The sequence below is a fragment of the Crinia signifera genome, chromosome 11 (assembly GCF_055691185.1).
Source record: "Crinia signifera chromosome 11, ASM5569118v1, whole genome shotgun sequence".
NCBI lineage: Eukaryota > Metazoa > Chordata > Amphibia > Anura > Myobatrachidae > Crinia > Crinia signifera.
In genome coordinates this window covers 60342935-60359002 of record NC_139227.1, presented here as the reverse complement: position 1 = coordinate 60359002, position 16068 = coordinate 60342935, and the positions used below count along the sequence as shown (strand labels likewise).

Here is a 16068-nt window from a genome sequence, read left to right as displayed (position 1 = left end):
GCAGGGGGAAGTCTAGGGATAGATCTAAATAAATACATCAGCTTTGGTAGGAGGACCATCTTGGCCGCAGCAACTCTTCCCAACCATGAAACATTGTGCATCATCCAGTCTTTAGTCAAGTCAGAGAATACTCTCAACAAAGGGTTATAATTACAATCAATAATATGTTTTCCAGGAGCTAATTGGATTCCAAGATATTTCAGGGAGCAAGGCTGCCAGGAGTAGTTATAAGTTTCTTTCAACTTGCAAACTAAGTCAGGCGGGAGGCCTAACGGAAGGGCATCTGTCTTACTCGTATTGCGTTTATAGTACGAAACTTTGGAATATTCTTCCAATACGTTATGTAGAGCAGCAAGGGAGTTTATAGGGTCAAGGATGCATAATAGAACAGTCAGCGAATAAGCTGATCTTATGGGAGAAATTGCCAATTACCGGGCCTGAAATGGATCTATCGCATCTAATGCGTTCAGATAATGGCTCGATTGCTAGTGAAAATATTAAGGGGGATAGCGGGCACCCTTGACGTGTTCCATTAGTGATTTAGAAGCTTGAGGAAAGACAACCATTAGTGATTACTTTAGCGGAGGGATGGTAGTATAGGGCCAAGATGGAGTCCAGTATTCGTCCCTGAAAGCCAAACCTTTCCAAAGCTAATTGCATGAAGCCCCAATGGAGCCTATCGAAGGCCTTTTCGGCGTCCAACGACAGGACCAAGAGGGGATCTTCCCTGTTGAACAATGCTCAATAACATCTATAACCCTATGAGTGTTATCAGGGGCCTGTAAGACAAAACCCACCTGGTCATTTTTTATGAGGGAAGGGAGAAGAGGGCTTATACGATTTGCAACAAGTTTAGCATAAAGCTTCAGGTCCGAATTGAGAAGTGCAATGGGTCTGTAATTTTGAACCGGGCAGGGCCATCTTAACAGCATTACGGGCCCCTGGGCAAAGCCATGCAGTTGGGCCCCTACCTAAAATATATATATCAGATTTTTACCTGATAATATGTTTTCCTCTACTCCACCATGGCAGCCATCACCTGTGGGTTTCCTCCCTTCTGGGTAGTACTTGGAAAGGAAAAAAAGACACCTGGCCTCCTATATATAGCTCCTCCTCCTTAGCCTCTGTGTCTTCATTTCTCCAGCTTTAATATAAATCAATCAAGTTAGCATACAAAAAATAATACATTGGGTAGGGAATATATGCTGCCATGGTGGAGTAGAGGAAAACATATTATCATCAGGTAAAAATCTTATATTTCCTCTACCTCCCCCATGGCAGCCATCACCTGTGGGTGGTACCCCAGCAGTTTTATTCACTGGGAAGGGCCCATACGTACCCATACACATAGTTGTGTATAAATCAGATGCTGATTTAGATGCTGATCAGTAGATGCTGCCCCTTTTTCAGCCCAGGAAGTAGCCAGTGCCCTGGTTGAATGTGCTCGTAACCCCCTTGGGGGTGAAAGGTTGCTGACTTTATAGGCCTCCTCAATACAACATCTGATCCACCTTGCAATCGTTATCTTTGATGCACTGGATCCCTTCCTTATGCCTTCCGTTAATACGAACAAGTTTTTTACTTTTCTAATGTCCTTTGTTCTAAGTATGTAGGTTTCTAACGCCCTGACAAGATCCAGAGTGTTCAACATTGCTTCTTTTTCATTAGCAGGTTCTGCACAAAAGGAAGGCAATACGATCTCTTGATTAACATGGAAGTTAGAACGAACCCGCAGTTTCTGCCCAAAGTTGTATCTAAGAACCACTTTGTCCTTTAAAAAATTCAAAAAAGGTTCTTCCGCCCAAAGGGCCTGCATCTCTGATACTCTTCGAGCTGATGTTATAGCAACCAGAAACGCTACTTTCCAGGTTAACCATTTAAGCGGGATTTCCATCATTGGCTCAAAAGGATGCTTCTCCAAACTTTATAGTAAGCTTTAGAAGTCGAGGTTTTCCTTGCTTTTAACAACATGGCCACCACAGTTTCTGAGAATCCTTTCTCTTTTAAGGTCTGGGCTTCAAGACCCAAGCTGTCAAGTTCCACGCTTCTGGTTGTGGACATATCACTTTGCCTTGCTTCAGTAAGTCTGGTCTCTGAGGCAGCTTCCAAGGCCCCCTGACTGCCATTTGCATTACCTTGGCAAACCATGCCCTGCATGGCCAGTACGGCAGTATTACCATCACTAATGTATTCTCCCTTTGTATCTTTTTTAGTAACTTCGGGATTATAGGGAATGGAGGGAATGCATAAGCTAGACTCATCGTCCATTCTGCTGTTAGTGCGTCCACTTGAGCCTCCCCTGGCTCCTGGAATCTGGAAAAGTATGTGTGCGTTTTCCTGTTGCATCCTGATGCCATGAGATCTACTTCTGGTGCGCCCCATGTCCTGGACAGCATATCTAAAACTTACTGGTTTAACTCCCATTCTCCTGGGTGACAGATTGTTCTGCTCAGTCCGTCTGTCAATAGGTTCTCCTTTCCGGCCAGAAAAACTGCCCTTAGGCTTGCCACCTTGTTTCTGCCCATTTCAGCAGTTTTTCTACCTCCTGCATCATCTGCCGGCTTCTTGTGCCTCCTTGTCTGTTGACAAAGGCTACTACAGTTTGGTTGTCTGTTCGAACCACAACTTCTTTTTGGATAAGCTTGCTGCTGAAGAATTTGCATGCCAGAGTCACCGCATTTGACTGTCTGCATCTGACCATATACCTTGTGTCACATCTTGTCCGCACACTGCTCCCCAGCCTGTGCCACTTGCATCTGTAGTGATTACTACTTGGTCTAGCTCCCGGAATGATTTTCTTTTTTACAATCTGTTCTCGTTTGACCACCACACAATGTCCTCTTTTGCTCTGGTGGACAACACTATCTTCTGTGACAAGTTTTTGTTGTCTCCGTTCCACTGAGACAGAAAGCACGTCTGTAGTTTCCTCATATGGAATCTCGACCAAGGCACGGTTTCCAACGCTGCTGCCATCATGCCCAGTGCTTTCATGCAGTTCTCCGACTTCACCACCAACTTTCTTTTGATTGACCGCATACACTCCAACAGATTTTGACGCCTTGTTTCGGTCAGCTTTACACTCATTAATTGCGTATCTATAGTAACTCCCAGGTAATCTATTTTTCTTACTGGAACCAAGTGGCTTTTTTCCATATTTATGAGCCAACCGTGATCGGTCAGACATTGAAGCACTCTTTTGGTGTGCCTTACTGCTATTCTTATTGTGGCAGACACAAAAGAAATATCGTCTAGATATGGATAAAGCGCTATTCCTTCGCGCCTCAGCCTTGCAAGTACTACTATAAGTATCTTGGTAAATGTCTTTGGAGATGTTGCGAGCCCGAAAGGCAGGGCGGTGAACTGATAGCAAAATTCCTTGCAGGCAGAATCGTAGGGACTTTTGAGGTCCCTGAAAGATGGGTACATGCAAGTACGCATCTTTTAGATCGACTGACGTCATGTATACGTCCTGTCTCAGGTCTGGGAGTATTGCTTTTATAGACTCCATTTTGAAAGTCCTCACCTGAACAAAATCGATTGAGCCTTCTCAAGTCCAGTATTGTCCTGAAACCTCCTTTTGGTTTCTGGACCACAAAAAATCTGGAGTACCATCCCAGGGTTTTTTGACCCCGTGGTACCCTTATCACCACCTTCTGCTGTATCATAGTTTCCAGGCTTGATAACAGCATCTCTCTTTCCTCTTTGTTTACCGGAATCGGCGACTCTGTAAAGAAATTTTTTGGAGACTTGTTGAACTCTATTTTGTATCCATCTTTTATGATCTCTAAGACCCATTTGTCTGTAGTGGAATCGTGCCAAGCCTGGCTGAATTGTAATAGCCTGGCACCCACTTCTGGACTTCTGGCGTCATTGCATATTTTGACGTGAGAAGAACTTCCCTTCTCGACCTCTTTGGCCACGAAAATTGTTTCTGGATGACCAGTTACTTCTCCTGTAACCCCTTCCAGGATGATACGCCCTAGCTTCCTTGTAATCCTGGGGTTGGTATCTAAACTGCTTATTACCAAACCCTTTCTTGGTTACTTTGTCCTGAGGCAACCAGACTGATTTACCTCCAGACAACTTAGTGATGATCTCATCTAAATGAAATGGGAGTGTAAGAAGCTTACTTTTGGACTGCGCATCAGCCGCCCAGGGCTTAAGCCACAGTGCCCGCCTGACCACTGCAGCTGTGGCTCTAGCCGCCAGCCTCACTGAATCCATTGAGGCTTCACATAAGAATTCAACTGCAAGTTGTATGTTCTGTATCCCTTTTAATAATTCAGATCTTTTAATTCCGTCCAACAAATCAGTTTCCATTTGTTGACACCAACCTCTAAGAACTCTTGAAGTTACTGCCATAGATGCAGCTGGCTTCAATGCTGCCCCTGTGGTTAAATGCTGTTTTCTTAACCCCAGTTCAATGCGTCTTTCCATGGGATCCTTAAAGATATTCACATCTTCAAGTGGCAAGGTAGTTTTTAGATATTCTTGCAATTGCTGCATCCACTTTAGGCAGCTCTTCCCAAGAGGTTACCAGATCCTTCTGAAACTGATACATTTTATTAATTTTGAGGGGTACCGTTACCCTCTTTTCAGGATGCTTCCATTCGTCCTTAATTACATCTTTAAGAGAGACTGAGATAGAGGAAAACATTTTCCCTTTTTCTTTTTGTCCTTAAATAGCAAATCCTGCAGCTTTAAATCTTCTTGAGTATCTTTAATCTCAAGTGATTTGTAAATCAAGCATAACAGATTTTCGACCATATCAGGGTTCAAATCTGACTCTGATGAATCTTGCACCACATCATCATCCTGCAAAGCCTCAGCTGTTGCTTCATCATTAGACTCAGCTGAAGTATCACTGAGGGCTGCTCTACTCCTTTTTCCAGATAACTTTACAAAGTCATCTTTTGTTACAAATGTATCAGCCAAGGCACTTCTCAACATATCTACCAGGCCAGACATATGGGCTGGTTGCAATAATTGAGGCTTTTTGCAGTCTTCACAAACACTGCCTACATTTTTATCAGGCATGTCTTTTTCACACAAGGCATTTAGCAATGTGTAATTTCTTATGCTTTGCTTTAAGGTCCACCTTCTCCTTGCTGGTGTCAGACCTGCATATACAGTATAAAGCACATTGTTTACCAGCTGAGTGCTTATAAACATACATACACACAGCAGGTAGCACACTGGCTTACCCCGACTTTTCAGTGGCTTGCCGTTTATCCTCCTCCATGATGGAGTATAATACAACATCAATCCAAGCTGCTTGAACACCTAGTACTAAAGCCACATAAAACACTTTAGTACTCCTCAATAACATGGTGCTCCTTCAGTTATACTTCAATACAGAAAGCATGTTTCTTTCTTACCCGCTGTATCCTGCTTGGAATGCACGAATTGCCCGGAGCTGTGTTCTCCGGGACTGTCAGCAGCGTTTTAACGTTGGTGGTATAGGGTTTTTATGGACTGGTGCTGCTGCATCCCTCGCCCGGTGCCGGCTCCACATTGCGGAGTCTTCCGGGTTCAGCTTCCGCGTCACCCAGCCGTGTCGCGCCCCCTATGACGCCCGCCCGGTTTCAATATGGATTAACCCAGGCCAGGCACGCGCGGCTAGCAAAAAGCTTCCTGCCGGCTGCCTGAGGACGCCGCCGCTTATAGCTGTGCTCACGTGGGAACAGCATGCAGCACCAGAGGCTCCGTTTCCATGCCTCTTTTAGAAGGCCGGCATCGCACCTTCCTCACCCTACCGGAGCGCACTTGGCGTCGGTGGGTAAGCCAAGAATCAATTGTCCTCTTCGGAACTCCTTCCTATACTACATGCACTACCCGATAGGGAAAGGAAAAAAAGACAGAGGCTAAGGAGGAGGAGCTATATATAGGAGGCCAGGTGTCTTTTTTTCCTTTCAAAGTACTACCCAGAAGGGAGGAAACCCACAGGTGATGGCTGCCATGGGGGAGGTAGAGGAAATATAGCCATAGGTGGATGACAGCAGTGTGAGGGCGATTGATAGCAGGTGTATGGTACAGGAACTTATTGTTATCATTGTAGCAGAGGATGGTTGGAAAATATGAAGGTCTGTGTGTGCTATAGAAGTCTGCACAGGGTGACAGCTGGGGTTAGCGCTGCAATGATACATAGGCGGTGATTGACAACTCCACTCTGGCGGGTCTGTAAGCTGGAGCTCAGGACGCACTGTTACACTAAAGGCGCCATCCTTTAGTATATTATGCTGTACATTGTGGGACAACTTCACAGGGCGTGCTATCAGCTCTCCCCCTGTAAAACTGCAAAGGCTGCACAGCAGGAGGATCTCCTGTATACACTCAGGGTGCACGGACACACACTGAGTGCGCTGACACCAGACAGGCTAAGCTGGGGAGGGGACGCTGGAGAGCAGAATTCTACCAGATGGGGAGTGCAGCGCAAAGGGACCAACAGCCTAGCGATTGGCAAAACGGGTCACTAACGAGAGCTGGGATCCAGCAGATCAGTCAGTGAAAAGATCTGTATCTTTTAGGTGGCTCAACGGTTCACTTTGAAAGAAGGGGTAATTGAGAATAACAAAGCATAATTTGTTTTACAATCATTGATTGCCTTTTTTTTTTTTTATTAAACAGTGAGCTGAACAAATAAGAACATACATAACTGAGTAAAAACACTGATCGATGGCTGGGTGCAGAATCCCATCGATGGCAACCATTGATGGCGTCTGCACCGATGGCCATCCCTAGCAGCAACAGCCTTGTTATTCTTTCTTTTACTTGCAGTAACAGCACTGAACTGAGTCTCCAGAGTTAGTACATCTCAGCTGCCACAGGTGGCAGTGCTGAGATCAGAAAAATGCATTGTAATGAAAAACGAAACTGAAAGTAAAAGGACGGATCACCTTTTTGGGATCGGCGGCTCCCTCAGTCTTTTATGGGATCCGTTCAAAAGAACTGCTTCGTTCGCGAATGACCCATCTCTAAAAACAGCCTGCGGGGCTGAGGGGACAGGTGCCGAGCGCAACATATTAACATGGCCAAAGGGGCTGGCAGGCTTTGGGCCCTTAGCATGTTGGGGGCCTAGGGCAGCTGCCCTTCAAGCCCATTCACTAAGATGGCCCTGAGTTAAGAAGTATTTTCTATATGCCGGGGAGCTGTTATCTTTACTACCGATTGCACTGAATGGATACTGATGAGGAGGAAGACTAGTACTACCATCCACAGACTCCTTCATTGGCTTTCCAGGCACAATCACTATGCAGTCATATGGGGTGGGGGGTATATGTCACCCCAATATACAGCTAATGATCCAACACATGGGGATCCACTCCTCTACCACTGAATGGAGGATTAGAAATTGGTCCATTTTCCAGGACAACATAGGAACAGACGCTGAATATCTCAGCTGGACTTGGGCTCTGGGGAGGGGGGGGGGGGGGGTGACTATAAAGCTTATCATTGTTATTTTATTGTAATAAGCCATTTACATTCGCCCCGATTGACACCTGGTTCTAGCTCAATTACTTATCTCTATTTACTTGTGCTTACTATTGCGAAGTGACACCCCCTTAGTGACTACTGCATGACAATCCAGTTCACCGTGGAGCTGCCCAGATACTTTGCATCTCTCCTCCTTATAGGAAGACTAAGCTGCCCGGCTGGAGCACATCTCCCCAGTGGATATAGTAACACTAAGCTGCACATCTCCCCAGTGGGTATAGTAAAAACACTAAGCCCCACACCTGGTGCACGTCTCCCCACTGTGTATAAGCACTTAGTCACTGCCCCACAGGATGGGAATGGCATCTAGTGGTTTTACTATGTTACGGGCTGCGGAACACATCACTCCGGGGTTATAGGACCTGCCCTTACTGTACTGGAGACCACATACAGTGTGACAAGCTCGACATTTACCAGATTCTGGGTTCTTGACGCTGGACACCACATTTCTGTGCAATCGTATGGGTCCACAAGACACCACCTTCCTGTACGGGTCAGTCACCTCTCTCCTAAGTCGCCCAAGATTGGACCTAGGCTGTAAGGAAAACATACATTAGTCTCTTCCATAGCATGAGGCCCTACCATAACAACAAACCACAAGAAATAACAATATCCTGGATCTCTTGATAAGCAACAGGGACATTGTTACTAACATAACCATGAGGGAGACATTGTGGAACAGTGATCACATTTGATTTAAATTTTAACAAAGATAATTATATTGGAGCAACTAGGTCCTTAAGTTTCAGAATAGCAGACTTAGGTAAGTTTGAAGAGTCCTTAAAGTATATAGACTGGAAGGAATTATTTAGAGGTATGGATACTACTAAAAAGGTGGCAAACTAAAAAAAAAAACAAAAAAAAAAAACACTGCTGGAGGGCACCGATGAATTTATTCCTAGGGTAAATAAAAGAACTGTAAAAAGGAAACCTGTGTGGCAGCAAAGTCAAATTTGAAATAACTTGAAAAAAGGAGGGCATTCAAAGTGTTTAAACAAGATGGGACACCCAAATCATTTGCCGCATATAAAGAATGTAAGAAGAAATTTAAAAATACAATCAAATTGGTTAAATTAGAGACTGTAGAATTTTTTGGGATCATATTTGCTATCTGCGGCTATTTTACGTTCAGTTATATAAACGGGAAAAGGTTAAAGACGGAAAATATTGGCCTACTAAAAAATAAGCAGGGTAATAGAAGGAAAAGAGAAAGCGTAATTATTTGATTCGTTTTTAGCTTCGGTATTTACAAGGGAAGAATCTTCAGAAGATCTCCCACAGATTAAATGCTCGGCTCTGGATTGCTCCCAAACTGTATGGAAATAGTCAAAAATAGATTACAGAACCAAAATAGTAACTAATCTCCTGCCCTGACCAAATACAGCCTAGGCTACTAAAGGAATTGAGTTATGTTATAGTACTACCGTTATATCTGATATTCAAAGAATCAATAAACTCAGGGACAGTACCGAGGGACTGGCACATAGCTAATGTAGTACCAATATGGAAGAAAGGTAACAAAACTAACCCTGAAAATTATAGACCGGTCAGCCTTACATCCATTGTGGGGGAAAATATTAGAAGGAATAATAAGTGATAGTATCCAAAATTTCTTTAAAAAAAACAGTGATAAGTAAGGCTCAGCATGGGTTCGTCAAAGTAAGGCTCAGCATGGGTTCGTCAAAAATAGATTGGGGGAAATTTACTAAAGGAAATATGTAAATAATAGGTGTATTTGTATCCAGAAATACACTTACTATCCCGAAAATACGGCAATTCGTATTAATAGCACTTAAATACGAATAGCCGTATTTTCGGGATAGTAAATGTCAAAAATAAGTATTTCTGGATACAAAAATACACCTATTTTTTTTTACAAATTTCCTTTAGTAAATTTCCCCCATCATGTCAGACTAATTTAATTAGCTTCTATGAGTAAGTCAGTAGGGGGCTGAACTTAGGGAAATCTGTTGATTTAGTACTTCTTGATTTTGCTAAAGCTTTTGACACCGTGCCTCATGAAAGGTTATTAATGAAACTAGGTAAATTTAGGGTTAGAAGATAAAATATGTAATTGGATTAAAAACTGGTTGCACAATCAGGGACAGAGAATGGTGGTAAATGGCATACATTCCAGCTGGGATAAGGTCCAAAGTGGAGTCCCGCAAAGTTCAAAATAGGGACCCACCTTGTTTAATATATACATTATGATAATGAAAGTGACATAGTGAGTAAAATTGCAATATTTGCACACGACACAAAATTGAGTAAGGAAATGATCTCAGGAGAGGATGTGGAAACACTACAAAGTGACCTAAATAACCTGGAAGGTGGGCGGAATTAGTACAGATGGAGCGAGTTTCATCTTTGCGGGGATCGGTCCCCGCCAGAAGGGGGCGAGCGCGAGACACACGCACGCCCATTCCAACAGAGCTCCCCACCACCGTCTCCATCGCCGGTCATGCTGCTCAGCCTGATGGAGTCCCTCTCCACCATCAGGGACGTTCTGGCGAGTGCCGGCAAAGGAAGAGAGGGGCTCCATCTGTATGTTCAAACACAGGATTCGGAATCATATGGAACTGGGACATGATTTGTTCACCTACACTCAGGGCTAGATTAATAATGGGCCTGATTGAGCTACAGCTCCAGGCCCACTCTCCAAATAGGCCCATTTTGTAGCAGAGGGCCAGAGCTTTCAAATGAGCCCAGCTCCGCTATCCCCTGTGAACCAGAGATAACACCAGGCAAATCTGGAACTTCTGGATAACATGGGACCAGTTCATTCCGACCCCCACTCGGTTCCAACGGCTTCCACTTCCGGCATCACAGAAGATCTCATTCGAACACCATCGCTGGGCCTTCAATCTGATACCAGGCTGGTCCATTGGTTCTAGAGATATTGCGGATAAACCGATTTTTTTCATTTCTGAAATGTAATTTCATGGCTGTTCATGTTGTTTGAAGACAGATTTCACTGGAACCAAACGGCCCAGTTTCACGTGACTAAAATTATTCGAAGCCCACATGTAAATGGGTCAGTTGGGTCCGAAGATATAGCTGGTTGTTTAAGGGGGATTCTCTCCCCCTCACACCAGAAAATGCAGGGACTAGGCTGGTGTAAAAGGGGCCAGCCCGGGAATGTCCCTGCATGATCCTGGGACCATATTCCCAGGTATGTCTATGCATTTTCTGATGTGAAAGGGGTATTATTTCAAATAGCCGTGACCTGCAGTGCTCTGAATACAGCAGGGCAGCCCCCTGCTCTCTCCCCGGCTGTGAATGGCTGTCATTTCTGCCCGGCAGGGGCTTCAGTTACCCTGAAGCATGTATTCCCCCTTGGCAATGAGCATGTAATCCCACATGGCAATGAACATGGAACCCCTGGCAATGAGCATGTAGGTAAGCAGCACTTATGTAGCATAATTTTTAATAGGCATTATGGTGTTTGGCATAATAGGTAATGGACATTATGGTGTGTGGCTTAATATTTAATGGGCATTATGGTGTAAATTTGTAATGCGCAATGCCCCTGTTTATGAAGCATATTGTGCAATATTGCTCAATCCGTTTGGTATAGTGTGTATTTTGGCTCAATCCATGTGGCAAAATGTGAATTTTAGCTCATTCCATGTGGCATAATGTGAAAGACAAGTACAGTATAAGGGAGTTACTATTGTGTTGCATGATTTGTATAAGGGGTATATGCAGTGGTGCAAGTAGGAAAAAGGTCTTAGTGGTACTGGGCGTGGTCAGGGGGTGTGACCAGGGGCGTGGTCATATGAAAGACACAAAAGAAGGAATTCCCGCACCAGTATCTTTTGTTTGGATTCTCCTCCCCCAGTTATTTTCAAAATTTTAGTGGAGATCTTCCACTAAACTTGTCTGGGGGGTGCTACCCACTACTTAAAGTTAAACCTATACACCCACAGAAAAAGAAGTATCTTATTGGGTGCACTGAGAATCAAAAAGGTTTATTATAAAATATAACTTTTAATAGTTCCTATAAAAAGGTCTCTTAATCAGATGGAGACCACATGACCTTGTCTCAGAGTGAAATATTAAAAGATAGAACAATGTGATAAGAATTGAAAAAATGTGAAAGAATTAAAATGAGAAGAAAAGGATGAACGTGTGTGTGTCAGTTATTTATATATTTCTTGGCTTAAATTGCCTTTATAATAAATTTCTGCTTGCTGCCGCTATTATGTTGCAGCTGAGCAAGCAGTAATGTTGCCACCAGGGTTTATTAAATTATATATTCAATGAGGGAGCACTGTATCATATTGCAGTGTTAATTTTTCCTCATATGAGCAATATTTTGTGCTGCTCAGTAATATGTGATTTTTGTGATTTTTTCTCCCAGCTGAGTAGTGATTTTATGCACGTCTGCACTATAGAGGTGCGTGGGGGTGGAAAGGACCTTTATAAATCAGATTGTCAATGATATGTCCCTTCAATATTTATTCTGCATTCTGCATATCCCTGTTTCTGTATTTGAGCGGACTAACCGCCAGACCGGGTGCAGTTGGACCGTATAGTTTTATTGTCACACCTCTCCTTAAGATGGAGTTAGGTTAATATACTGTAACCTATATATATCAATAGGATCTCTGTTACCCAAAAATTAAGCGATGTCCTCGCTGGGTTTAGAATGGCTGTATATGTATGTGACAATCAAAAACGGACCTGTAAGTCCGCTCAAATACAGAAACAGGGATATGCAGAATGCAGAATAAATATTGAAGGGACATATCATTGACAATCTGATTTATAAAGGTCTTTTCCACCCCCACGCACCTCTATAGTGCAGACGTGCATAAAATCACTACTCAGCTGGGAGAAAAAATCACAAAAATCACATATTACTGAGCAGCACAAAATATTGCTCATATGAGGAAAAATTAACACTGCAATATGATACAGTGCTCCCTCATTGAATATATAATTTAATAAACCCTGGTGGCAACATTACTGCTTGCTCAGCTGCAACATAATAGCGGCAGCAAGCAGAAATTTATTATAAAGGCAATTTAAGCCAAGAAATATATAAATAACTGACACACACACGTTCATCCTTTTCTTCTCATTTTAATTCTTTCACATTTTTTCAATTCTTATCACATTGTTCTATCTTTTAATATTTCACTCTGAGACAAGGTCATGTGGTCTCCATCTGATTAAGAGACCTTTTTATAGGAACTATTAAAAGTTATATTTTATAATAAACATTTTTGATTCTCAGTGCACGCAATAAGATACTTCTTTTTCTGTGGGTGCGTGGTCATATGACACTAGGGGGAGTGGCTGGAATATTACACGCCGAAGGCACAAGGCCAAAATTTACACAGGAATGCCTGTTACGCGTCACACACCTAATACATATGACCCATGCCATAATGCCCGTTACAAATTATGCCCCACACCATAATGCTCATTGCACCGCACAACTGATGCCCATTACTAATATGCCCACACAGTGCCGGATATATGCCCCCACAATGCCACACATTTGCCCCCAGTGCCAGATATGCCCCCAGTGCCACACATGCCTCCAGTGCCAGATATATGCCCCCCCAGTGCCACACATATGCCCCCACAGTGCCACACAGATGCCCCCAGTGCCAGATATATGCCCCCACAGTACCACACATATGCCCTCAGTCAGTGCCAGATATAATATGCTCCAACAGTGCCACACATATGCCCCCACAGTGCCACACATAAATGCCCGCACAGCAGCACAACTCACCAGTGCTGGCTGTGTCCGGTCCAGTCAGGGCCGCTACAGTCCCTCGCCGATGCTGCCTGGTTCTGTTCGGCTTCCCTGGGGAGGGGGAGGGAGGGCACCTCCTGTTTCTTCTGCCCCGGCTTCACTGACTCTATCTCGCGGACTGGCTCCTGATTGGCTGCCAGCCCGCGAGCTTTGATTGGCTGTCAGGCGACAGCCTAGTCCAATTGACACAGGGAGGGGAAGGAGAGACGCACGATGCGTTTCCCTCCCCTCCGCTCTGAAGGTAATCAGCTGTGGCGGGGCGGCGGAGGCCACGCCCCCCGCCACTCACATATGCGCGCATGCGCATGAATAACTTTGTGGGGGTATTTGTTATGGCGGTACGGGGTACCGGCAGTATATCTTACCGGTACGCCGTACCACCCCGTACCGCCATACTTGCAGCACTGGGTATATGGTGTGGTAAACTTAGACAACATTTCAGCACCTTTTATGTGGTCACCTACCAAGTTTCAGCTTTCAGTATTTTTTTTTATGACTGGAGTGCCTCCTCACACTGCAAGTATCTTAGGACATCGGCATCCTGCGGGTGCACCTTTGGAGGGCACCCGGCAATATGTCTCCCTGCCTTTTCCAGGCATATATAATTAGTGTAAAGTATTTACACAAATAGAGACACACCCATGAGCAGACCACCCAAACAGAACACTGGTCACGCCTCCCACATTATTAGGTGCTCGCCACAACACCTATTATTGCGCATCATAGGCCCTTGATAGTTTTCAGCTCCAGGCCCATTTAGACCTTAATCTGGCACTGCCTACACTTAGGACACGCGCAGGGCCGGCGCCACCATTAGGCAGGTCTAGGCATTTGCCTAGGGCGCGGGCCACTGGAGGGCAGCAGTTCGCCCCTCGCCCCCCCACCCCGTGCAAAGGGGGTACCTGCTGCGCCGTCTGGGGAGCGGGCATGGGGGGTCCATGCTGGCTTCTGACAGGAGCCTGCACTGGTGTCCTTGCCATGCGGGTACCTGCGGCGCTGTGTATAAAGCTGGCGGCGGTGGGGGGTCCCTGCAGTGAATAAGAAATAACTAGCGCTATCTGCCGGGCTATGCGGCAGCGTGGGAAGCGCTGGCGGGTTTGAAAACACTAGCCGCACGCTGATTGGCTAAGATTCAGCCAATCAGCATGCAGCCAGTGTTTTCAAAACAGAAGCGCTCCCGCGCCGCCGCATAGCGATAGTTACTTATTATTCACTGCAGGGACACCCCCCCCCGCCAGCTTTATACACAGCGCTGCAGGTACCCGCGCGGCAAGGACACCACTGCAGGCTCCTGTCAGACGCCAGCATGGACCCCCCTGCCTGCTCCCCAGATGGCGCAACAGGTACCCCCGGCACCGGGGCGCCCCCACCCCACCGCCTGGGGCGCGCTCCGGTGCCTTGCACCGGCCCTGGACACGCGGCATGTACTGAGTCTCGAGGAAAATAAATTCCTTACTGAATAAAGAAGAGGATTATTCACCATTAGAGCAGTAAAATTCTGGAACTCATTGCCGGTGGAGGTGGTTACAGCAACTACTGTTAGTGACCAAAAATGCATCCAGTTTTGATTTAAATAATTAAGTAAATACTATAGATATGGCTTACTCAAGTCAGTAGTTACAAGTTACTATGTTACCAGACTAGGACCAGTAAGCCTTCCGATATGGCCCTGCACAGCGACCCCAGAACGTGTACAGCACAGTGACCCCATAACATGGGCCGTGGGCAGCACAGTGACCCCATGACGTGGGCAGCACAGTGACCCCATGACATGGGCAGTGTACAGCATATGACCCCATGACGTGGGTAGCACAGCGACCCCCATGACATGGGCAGCACAGTGACCCCCATGACGTGTGCCGTGTACAGCACAGTGACCCCATGAGGTGGGCAGCACAGTGACCCCCATAACGTGGGCTGTGTACAGCACAGTGACCTCCATAACGTGGGAAGCACAATGACCCCCATGACGTGGGCCATGTACAGTATAGTGACCCCATAAAGTGGGCTGTGTTTAGGGGTCCATTTATCAAACCATATTTGCAGCTAAATCCTCAAAACACCCGTATTCTGGGGTCAGTCGCAAATATTAGGTATCCCCCGAATGTATCAAAGGGGGGGCCTCAGCAGGTTTCTATAGAGGATGTGAAGCTGCCCGATTTATCAACACCGGGCAGCTGGGCCTGGGCCATTCTGAAATGGCGATAGCCCATTGTAGCCTATGGGCTACACACCGTCGCCGGTGTGGTCAGTACGCAACCGTGCGGGGGTCAGTACATAACTGCGCATGCAGACCCCCCCGCCTTCCGGCTCAGCAATTCACAGGGATGGGCTCCTTTTGGAGCCCTGTCCCTGCGCCCTCAGGGATGATACATTGATACATTTTACAATGCGATTCTGGGTGGTAATATTCCGCCCAGATCGCATTGTATAAGCGATCATGTTGAATGGTCCCCTTAGTGAGCCGAGTGCCACCACCTGTTCGTTCAGGGTATGCACTTGTGGCAGATCATTTCCTGGGGAAACATGCTGCATATGCTGGGCCACAGTGTGCTGTAGCCACTGAGTAAGGTCACCACCTGATGTAACATAGTAATCAAGGCTGAAAAAAGACATTAGTCCATCGAGTTCTACCTATCTAACTTGTAACTACTGATTTGAGAAAGTCATATCTATAGGATTCCCTTCTTTTCCTTGAGCCTCAGTACATGCCCGCGTGTCCTAAGTATAGGCCTGTTAGTGAACAAATCATCTCCCAGTTCCATGTGAGATTCTCAATCCTGAACATACTAATCATGTCA

The 16068-nt window shown here is 45.4% G+C and overlaps 2 protein-coding genes across 11 annotated transcripts in view; one reads left to right on the top strand and one right to left on the bottom strand.

Annotated features, from left to right (window-relative positions):
- The window catches only part of DRC7 (dynein regulatory complex subunit 7), a 224720-nt gene that overhangs the window by 13603 nt on the left and 195049 nt on the right, over positions 1-16068 (top strand). The window lies entirely within an intron of this gene.
- Positions 1-16068, bottom strand: part of LOC146045815 (uromodulin-like) — a 122530-nt gene that overhangs the window by 2681 nt on the left and 103781 nt on the right. For all 10 annotated transcript variants that reach the window (XR_014465620.1, XM_083164891.1, XM_083164890.1 and 7 more), the window contains one exon: positions 7909-8029. Coding sequence is in view for 9 of the 10 variants with exons in the window: in XM_083164891.1 (XP_083021017.1) it covers positions 7909-8029 (121 nt within the window). In the remaining variant the exon portion in view is untranslated. The remainder of the gene's footprint in view (positions 1-7908; positions 8030-16068) is intronic.